Genomic DNA, 9,826 nt, shown 5'->3' with positions numbered 1-9,826 from the left:
GAAAATGATTTATAAAAATCATAATTGATTAAGATTTAAATTAAGAGAAGAATGAAAAGGGCAAAGAAGAAAATAGGAAGAGGGGTGCTTGTTGGATTGCAGATTAGATTTGGTTTGCGTAGGAGAGATTGCACTACACTACACGGCCCGCACGTGATGTGTTCTCTTCTGCTATGCTGATTCATCACATATATGATTATTATTCGTTTCACTGCTATATCCACCTCATCTATGGCCCAGACCCGGCCCCTCCCATTTTCAAAGACATAAAGGGAGGGACCATGTAAATTTTCATTTTTTTGGCATTTACTTTTAAATTTTTATTTTTCTTACAGTATAAATAAAAATAATTTAGATTTTCCCTTTTTCTTTTATCAACTGTCTTGTACTAGGGTGTCTTTGGTAAGGAGGGAAATACTTCTATTTTTGCTTTATTTGATTGATTGAAATTTTGAAAAAATATTTTCTTTTTACAAAATGCATCTTCTAAAATTAAAAAAAGAAAATACTCTTCTAAGACAATTAGGAAATATGTGTTTCATAAACTTCATTATACATTGATTGTATGTGAATTTTCGTAGAATTGCATTTAGTGTGTGGCCTAGTGATTCAATGAAGTTGAATTAAGCACCATAAGATCCCAAATTCAATTTTCAACAAAGAAAAGCATTCTCATATATACATTGGGTGATTTTTCCCATATGTTCTATCCTAACTTGATATTTGTTGTTGATCGGAGGTGACAGATATTCTGTGAAATTAATCGAGGTGTGCATAACCTTACTGGATAGAGTTATCTGATACATATGGGATGGTTGGAGGAGACAGATTTTTATGAAATTAATCAAAGTACGGACCAACTAATACAAACATCATGATTATAAAAAAAAAATAAAAAATTGTAAAATTATTTTCTTCTTCTCAAATTGTGAATAGATATAAAAATTATTTTCTCGTATTTTTTGGCCCTCGGAGTTAATGTTCACTTTGTATTTTGTCCATCCATCATCTATTATTGTGAAATGTTATTTCACGGTCCAACCAAAAAAGAAACTGCATTCAGTGTTAACTTGTCTAATTATTTATCAGTAATCTGGATTATTTGTCTAAAATATTAAAGAATCAATTTTTTTTAAAAAAAGTTCAATAATAATAAAAAATATTTTTGGGAGGAGTACTTACATGGTATCCGTAAAATATCATCTCTCTGACTCTATCCAAAGCTTTCATCAAGAAGCATAAATGGTGGTGCCACTGGCGGGCAAATTGAGTCTGCCTAACAGTCCTTCTTCTTAGCTTCAATCGTTTTCTCCTTCCTTTCTTCCTTCCTTCCTTCCTTCCTTCTTTCCTCTATCACACAATCAACTTAAGGTATGTTAAAGATTCCTATTTTATTTCCCTTTCTTCCCCAAGTTATGATTTTGTTTTCAATTCTAAGAATACCCATCATGTTTTATCAATTTTCTTTGTTAATTAGGTCAATGTTGCATGCAGTATATGCCCCCAAAACTTGCAGTATATCATATTCAAGAATCCCTTGTTATCAAAAGCCTTTAGCCCCAGTAAGGCTTAGAGTGTCAGCTTCACTTCCTGAGCAGTCTAATGGGGTTAAGGTTGAGTACACTCCTTGGTTGATTGTTGGACTAGGAAATCCTGGAAACAAGTATCATGGGACTCGACACAATGTAATTTACATATACCCCATAGCCTTAGTTTTTGTTTGCCTTAGTTTTTGTTTTTCCTTTCAAAGTTCAATTTTTTTTGTGTATGAATAATTGTTGTTCGTGTTTTTCCATTGTGGGGTTTTGTTAATCAGGTTGGTTTTGAGATCATTGATAGAGTTTCTCACGAGGAGGGAATCTTGTTAAACACAATACAGTCGAAAGCGTTGATTGGGATAGGTGGTTATTTGAATCTGCTCATTGTAATTATTTTTTTTTATTACCAATGTTGAGCTTTGACGGGTTCTATGTGATGTGCTCGGTGCAGGTTCTATAGGAGAGGTACCTGTTGTATTGGCGAAGCCTCAGGCCTACATGAATTTCAGTGGAGAAGCAGTATGTATACAGTAGCTATTGTTGTTTAGTTACTCAGTGTGTGGATGTGTGTACACGGACTTTTCCATAACCATTAATCTGCCTCGTATATATATGTGCGTTCAACATTGTGGAACTCTACTCAAGAGTCAGTGGACTTGTTGCCACTTTATAGATCAGCTTCTACTTGCAATGAACTGACACGTTGCCTGTTATGCTTGTGCATCTGCTTCGTAGAAAGAGTTGAAGCATGTTAGGTTCCTTGATCAACTCTCTGACTGCCTTAACATGAAAACCTTGGTGGACCAGCATTGCCAGTTAATCAGATGCCATCTCCTGCATATTGACCCTTTGCATAGGATGCTTACATTAATGTTTTACTGAAACTGATAGAAAAATTCACAGTTAGTCCCCTATCAGAATAGCAGTTCGGACATAGTTTCCTTCCATTTTTACTGAGTTTTTGTTAAACCATCTGGTTCTTTTGAACACTGGCCTTAGAATGGTTGAAAAAGAATCTTCTTTATTGATACTTCTACTTCCTAAATATTACTATTCCACAACTAGCTAACAGGCAGGCATTCTAGAGCAACTGAGTTCTACTTATTTTCTCTTCAACCTTTTATTTTGTTTGTCGTTTCATGTTTCACATAATCTTGTTTGCTTCAAAAAATTTGACGAAGGTTTCAATCATAAAAATCGTCAAATTTGCAAAAATATTTTACAAACCAAACACCAAGAAAGAATTTTTTTTCCTGTTTTTGCAAAAAGTGGAAACTTTTGAAAGATAATCAAAAGTAGTTTCTCAGTTTTTGCAGATGCAGTTGGTTGAAAACAATATTTGGAAAAAGAAATCCAAAACAAGTTGTTCAAATTTTTGAAGCAAATAGGAACTTGCTTATGTTTTTCACACGCATTGTGGAACTTTTGGGACCTTCTTTTTCTTGTGAGTTTGTCATTTGCATTAGAAGATTTTTATGAAGGTCATTTGTTTTAGAAGATAGCACGAGGTTGGATGTAGTTATTTCCTCTAGTTGGCTACATAACCAAGATTAAACATGAACGAGAGAAATCATGCTGCTGATGATTCATTAAAGTTACATGTATGATATGTGCATAAAAGATGCTTTGGTAAAAGCTTCTGGCTGTTCCTTAGTATGTCATCTGAAAGGTGCTTCCTGTATTATATCATATAGGTCTTACTTTCTTCTTTCCCTTTTTATTCTCTCATAGTTTCATAATTTTGCATCTTTTATAGTTCTAGCTTTTATTAACAAAAGTAACAAAACAATTTTTTCTTCTCTCTTTCCTTCTCCCTGTTGATTCCTTTTCCATTTAAGGTTGCTCTTATCTTTCTGGGAGGGGAGGACTCCGAATTCCTCTTTGTTATATATAGACCTAATCCAAATGTTACTTTTTATATTCTACTAGGTTGGACCGCTTGCTGCATATTATCAGGTGCCATTGCGTCACATCCTTCTGGTATGACTTTTCTTTTTCAGTTTTTGATAATCGTAGGAGATAACTTTTCTTTGCCTTTTTTAGGGTTTAGGTTAGTGCTCTTCATTGGATAATACCATGTACATATGCTCCAAATAATCTTTTCCCATGATTTGAAGTGTACAATGTCTGTACTCATCCTTGTAGGTTTACGACAAGATGAGCTTACCCAATGGTATTTTGAGGCTTCAGCCTAAAGGAGGACATGGCCATCATAATGGGTATTGTTCTTGAGTAGTCAAAATCTAAATGATACTGGATCTCTGATTGTACTGTGTGTGATATTAGCTCATTGGTTCTTTCTACTGCCCAAGTTATTAAAAGCTCTATTCAGTCAGAGGAATATTAAAAAATTTTACATTTGATTTCTTGTTTATTTGGCAGGGTGAAAAGTGTGATGGAACATTTGGATGGTCGCCGTGAATTTCCACGATGTTGCATAGGTTCCTCCTGACTGCTTATCATTTGTTGTGAAAGCATAATAATTACCAATTGAAACTGTGTGTTTGTATTCTACACAATTGCTCTATGAAATTCTGAGCTAAAAAGTATTTTTTTTTTCATGTATTTATTGTAGGCATTGGAAATCCACCTGGGACCATGGACATGAAGGCCTATCTTTTACAAAAATTCAGTGATACGGAGCGAAAACAGGTACTTGCGCTTCTTGATGCTAGTCAAAGTACTATTCATGTTATCTCATCATGAAAGGTATGCCAATGAATGGGTCAAGTCGTCTCTTAAACTTCATTATCATAAAGCTCCCATATATTTCTGTTCTTGTAAAATAAGTAAGTCATCAGAAGAAGGTGGTGCTGGATATAACTATTTATTTCTGTCTTGTATGTATGCATATGATGTGTTGCAAGGAGCTGTCAATTTGTTTCTCCTTACCCTTCATTTACCTCCGTCACTCTCCCTGCTTATCCATTGAGAAAAAAGTTATTTAAGCTAAGCAAGAATAGCAATGTGAGCTCTTGATGTTCAATAATAGTTTTGATGTTTCAATCTCTTGTTGTACCCGAACAGGTGGACGCAGCACTTGATCAAGGAGTTGGGGCTATCAGGACGGTAGTATTGGAAGGCTTTGGCACTAGAATCTCGCGATTTAATATAGGGCAGAAATACAAGTATCACAAAGTTTGATGTAATGAATCTAGAGTGAATGTATGAAAGACCACAATAGTTACATAGTAACTCAAGTCTAACTAGTTGAGCGTCTCATGCTGATCATGCAGCGTCTGTAAACACTTGTAGAATAGACTTATTTAGAGTTCCATTTTGCAAAGTTGTTATTGAGCATGTTACAAATGTGTATCCACATCTTATAAGTAATTCTTGCTTTTCCCTTCTCTTCGTAACATGGAGATTGCATGTAACCTTGGAAGAACCTCTATCAATGGATAACAAGAGCCCAGAACTTGTGCTGCGCAACTAGATCCTCATCTATGAGTGGGTTGTTTGGAAATGCAGTTCAACTAGGTGGTTGAACTCCATCCAATGCTAAATAAGAGCGAAAGAGTGATATAGCAAACAAGCATCGGGAGGAAAAGATGCAACAGGATTTTGGAAAAGGAAGAAAATAAAAGAATGATTGAAATTGTTGATGATAATGCTTTCAGTTACTTCTTCCATTTGGGGTTGTAAGTTCATTTGCATTATATATTATGATGTCCAAAGTGGCTTACACAACACAACCTAGAGCTTGTGTTATGCATATCTAGATTTCGACTATTGGTTCTTACTATTATTACACGAGGAGCTATTTAATATATTTTGCACTTGATGAGAATAACCTAGAATACTATTTTGCATTATAAATAACAATTGACTGACATTTTGTCTTTGCAGCTATTATTAGTTTCATGATTTTCCTGGATGATATCGGTTGAAAGTAGTATATAAAATCAACAGCAATTTAGAACAAATGGCACAAAAATCATGCTACTCACTTAAGTGGGAATATTGTAATATTGGTATATCCATCCACATGTGATGCTGAAAATTTGCCGTCTCATTTGCAAAATTTTATACGAGGAAGAAAAGATCATTTCTCTGCCTTGGAATTTCCTCCTCATTTGGCATAGGATTCCAACGTTCAAGGGAGTTAACATAACACCACCAAAGAGTGACACAAGGGTCATCGGTTTTGGCTCAATCAGTGCCTGATTTTTCATCAGCATAGAGGAAGGAGAATCAAAAGCCGCCACCTACTATGCTGCCGATGTTGAAGGAGAAGTAGCTAGTTAGCTACTCCCCCTCCGTCTGGTGCAAAAAGTGGCAAGTTTTATGGGGTGTTGGAGGTAGCAAAGTGGCAAGTTTTATGAGGGTGTTGGAGGTATCAAGTCTACGTGGGACTCCTTGCCCCACCGAATTGGATTTGCCTACACTCAGTTTGAACTCTGACCCACTTGCCCCACTGAATGGGATTTGCCTACACTCAGTTTGAACTCTGACCCACATCGACAGGGCTGATATAGGAGCGGCTCTGATACCATTCTGTCACGACCCGACCCGAGGCCCTGACCGCGATGGGCATTCCGAACCACACAGGCCCGAGATGCCCATGTCTCTGCCCAACCCACTAGTGATATTATCCGCTCTGGGCCCAGACCCGCACGACTAAGTTTTCTTACTTATATATTTTGCTGATGTGAACTCGTTGCTAAGTTGGGGTGTTACACAGTCATTCTAGAGCAACTGAGCTCTACTTATTTTCTCTTCAACCTTTTATTTCGTTTGTCGTTTCATGTTTCACATAATCTTGTTTGCTTCAAAAATTTTGAAGAAGGTTTCAATCATAAAAATCGTCAAATTCGCAAAAATATTTACAAACCAAACACCAAGAGAGAAATATTTTTTTTTTCTGTTTTTGCAAAAAGTGGAAACTTTTGAAAGATAATCAAAAGTAGTTTCTCAGTTTTTGCAAATGCAGCTGATTGAAAAACAATATTTGGAAAAAGAAATGCAAAACAAGTTGTTCAAATTTTTGAAGCAAACACGAATTTGCTTATGTTTTTCACACGCATTGTGGAACTTTTGGGACCTTCTTTTTCTTGTGAGTTTGTCATTTGCTTTAGAAGATTTTTATGAAGGTCATTTGTTTTAGAAGACAGCACGAGGTTGGATGTAGTTATTTCCTCTGGTTGGCTACATAACCTCTGATGATTCTTCTCTCTTTCCTTCTCCCTGTTGATTCCTTTTCCATTTAAGGTTGCTCTTATCTTTCTGGTAGGGGAGGACTCCGAATTCCTCTTTGTTATATATAAACCTAATCCAAATGTTACTTTTTATATTCTACTAGGTTGGACCGCTTGATGCATATTATCAGGTGCCATTGCGTCACATCCTTTTCGTATGACTTCTCATTTTCAGTTTTTGATAATCGTAGGAGATAACTTTTCTTTTGACTTTTTTAGGGTTTAGGTTAGTGCTCTACATTGAATAATACCATGTACATGTGCTCCAAATAATCTTTTCCCATGATTTGAAGCAATGTCTACACTCGTCCTTGTAGGTTTACGATGAGATGAGCTTAACCCAATGGTATATTGAGGCTTCAGCCTAAAGGAGGACATGGACATCATAACTATTTATTTCTCTGTTTTGTATGTATGCAAGGAGCTGTCAATTTGTTTCTCCTTACCCTTCATTACCTCCATCATTCTCCCTACTTATTTATTGAGAAAAAAGATATTTAAGCTAAGCAAGAATAACAATGTGAGCTCTCGATGTTCAATCAATAGTTTTGATGTTTCAATCTCTTGTTGTACCCGAACAGGTGGATGCAGCACTTGATCAAGGAGTTGGGGCTGTCAGGACGGTAGTATTGGAAGGCTTTGGCACTAGAATCTCGCGATTTAATGTAGGGCAGAAATACAAGTATCACAAAGTTCGATGTAATGAATCGAGAGTGAATGTATGAAAGACCGCGATAGTTACATAGTAACTTAAAGTCTAACTAGTTGAGCGTCTCATGCTGAACATGCAGTATCTGTAAACACTTGTAGAAATGACTTATTTCGAAGGAAAAAGAACACTGTTTTAGCATGTTAGAAATGGGTATCCACATCTTATATGTAGTAGTACTTACTTTTTCCTTCTCTTCATAACCTTGAGGTTGCATGTAACCTCAGAAGAACCTCTATCGATGAGCCCAGAACTTGTGTTACAGAACCAGACTGCTGATCCTCATCTATGAGCGTGTTATTTGGAAATGCAGTTCAAACTACGTGGTTAAGTCCATCCAATGCTAAATAAGAGCGAAAGCAAACAAGCATCGGGAGGAAAAGATGTAGCAAAATTTTGGAAAAAAAAGGAAAAAGGTTAAAGAACGATTGAAATTGTTGGAATGGAGTGAATGGGAGAGTTGATGATAATGCTTTCAGTTACTTGTTCCATTGGAGGGTTGTAAGTTCATTTGAATTATATGTTATGATGTCTAAAGTGGCTTACACAACCTAGAGCTTGTGTTATGCATACCTAGATTTCTACTATTGGTTCTTACTATTATTTACACGAGGAACTATTTAATATCTTTTGCACTTGATGAGAATCTTTGCATATGTTGCATTATAAATGACCATTGAATGACATGTTGTCTTTGAAGCTTTGCAAGACAATTTCTCATTATTTATCACTTCTTTAATTGCGGCGTTATTATTATTATTATTAATGACATGATTTTCGTTGATGATATCGGATGAAAATAATGCAAAATCAACAACAATTTAGAACAAATGGCACAAAAATCGTGTGTGGGAATATGGTAATTTTGGTATATCCATCCACATGTGATGCTGAGAAATTGCCGTCCCATTTGCAAAATTTTGTACGAGGAAGAAAAGATCCTTTCTTTTCCTTGGAGTTTTCCTCCTCATTTGGCATAGGATTCCAACGTTAATCATCATATGCTAATTTCATTCCTTTGATTCGTAGAATCCCAAAAATATACTCCTTCCTTCGTATTTTATTCGTCCCAAATTTTCTAATTTGATGTTCCGTTTTACTTGTCCTTTTTTTACTTATCAAAACAAGATAATTTTTTTTTTTATATTTTACCCTTTGCATTAATTACTTCTTTTTTAAATTAAAATGTAAATATCATTTAATAGAAATAGTATAATAAATTAACCATGTTATTTATTATTTTTTTAATAGCTGTGTCATGGGTAAAATGGGAGGGAGGGTCCTAAAATCTTTCATTTAAGTTTGACTTTTGGACCCACCTTTTTCCAATAAGAACGTTAGAAAAGAAAACCAAAAGAGAGAAAAAGTAGAGTTAAAAGAAAAGAAAAAAAGTGGTAACATATCCAAGTCCTATTGGCTTCATTTTTTGACCGTTATGGAGACTCAAAAATCTTTTGAAAACAACAAAAAATTTCACCAAATCCAACTTCAAACACAAAACTCCACAAGCATTCACTGTCTAGGCACAACATTCGCCATGGCTGGGCGTGGGACCAGTGAATCTTCAATTCAAACTCAAACGCTTCATTCTCTGTACGCAGCACTCGACCCCAAGTCCTTAATTCTCTCACAATTTTCAAATTCTGATCAACCCCAGTTCCTTCAACTCACTACTGATTGTTTACTGATGGAAAGAGGTCCTCGTTACAAAGCGTATGCTGATCTTAGAGAGAAAAAACTGCGAATAAAGCACATGAAACAATCGATCCCCGAAGAAGAGGAGGAGGAAATGGATTACCAAGCGGAGTTTGTTGTTACTCCTCCGAAGAAACAGGTGAAATTTCAAGGGAGTTTTGTAACACCACCAAAGAGGACAAAAGGATCATCGATTTTGGCTCAATCAGTCCCTGATTTTTCATCGGCATTGAGGAAGGAGAATCGAAAGCCGCCACCTACTATGCTGCCGACTTTGAAGGAGAAGTCAGCTACTCCGCCTCCGTCTGGTGTAAAAAGTGGCAAGTCTTATGGGGTTGTTGGGAGTATTGGAGGTAGCAAATCGGTCAATTCAGCGGAGAAGAGGATTGGGGGTTTGATGACTAGGAAGAGTTATGCTAATGTGGAGGAATTGAAGGGATTGACGTCTGTTGCAAGGAGTGCCATTAATGGTGATAACAGAGTAGGAAGAACTAACAGAGTTGCTGGCAGGACTCTTCTTGGTTACAGACAATTATGATTCTCACCTTCTGAAGAATGGAGGAGAATCATTCTTCATGTGGTTTTGATTCTTCAATCTTTTTTACATTTGATTTGTTGACAAGGTAGTTTGGTGTAACCGTTAAAGTTGCTACCATGTACGAGGATGTTTCAGGTTCAAGCTATGG

At 36.1% G+C, this 9,826-nt stretch overlaps 2 protein-coding genes across 2 annotated transcripts; both read left to right on the top strand.

Moving 5' to 3' along the window:
- Positions 1 to 156: 156 nt before the first annotated feature.
- Positions 157 to 4,843, top strand: LOC107860063 (chloroplastic group IIB intron splicing facilitator CRS2-B, chloroplastic). The gene is made up of 9 exons (XM_016705280.2): positions 157 to 1,371; positions 1,478 to 1,685; positions 1,817 to 1,901; positions 1,990 to 2,057; positions 3,468 to 3,518; positions 3,684 to 3,757; positions 3,921 to 3,979; positions 4,114 to 4,190; positions 4,566 to 4,843. Exons 2-9 carry the CDS (start codon positions 1,482 to 1,484, stop codon positions 4,680 to 4,682), a joined length of 735 nt encoding a protein of 244 aa, XP_016560766.1. The 5' UTR covers positions 157 to 1,371; positions 1,478 to 1,481; the 3' UTR covers positions 4,683 to 4,843.
- A 4,139-nt stretch (positions 4,844 to 8,982) lies between these two features.
- On the top strand, positions 8,983 to 9,678 carry LOC107860062. The gene has a single exon (XM_016705279.2). The coding sequence runs from the start codon at positions 8,983 to 8,985 to the stop codon at positions 9,676 to 9,678; it is 696 nt and encodes a 231-aa protein (XP_016560765.2).
- Positions 9,679 to 9,826: the final 148 nt, after the last annotated feature.

The sequence above is a fragment of the Capsicum annuum genome, chromosome 2, assembly GCF_002878395.1.
Source record: "Capsicum annuum cultivar UCD-10X-F1 chromosome 2, UCD10Xv1.1, whole genome shotgun sequence".
Lineage (NCBI taxonomy): Eukaryota > Viridiplantae > Streptophyta > Magnoliopsida > Solanales > Solanaceae > Capsicum > Capsicum annuum.
Note: the sequence above shows the minus strand (reverse complement) of the source record. Positions and strands in the feature narration are given on the sequence as shown.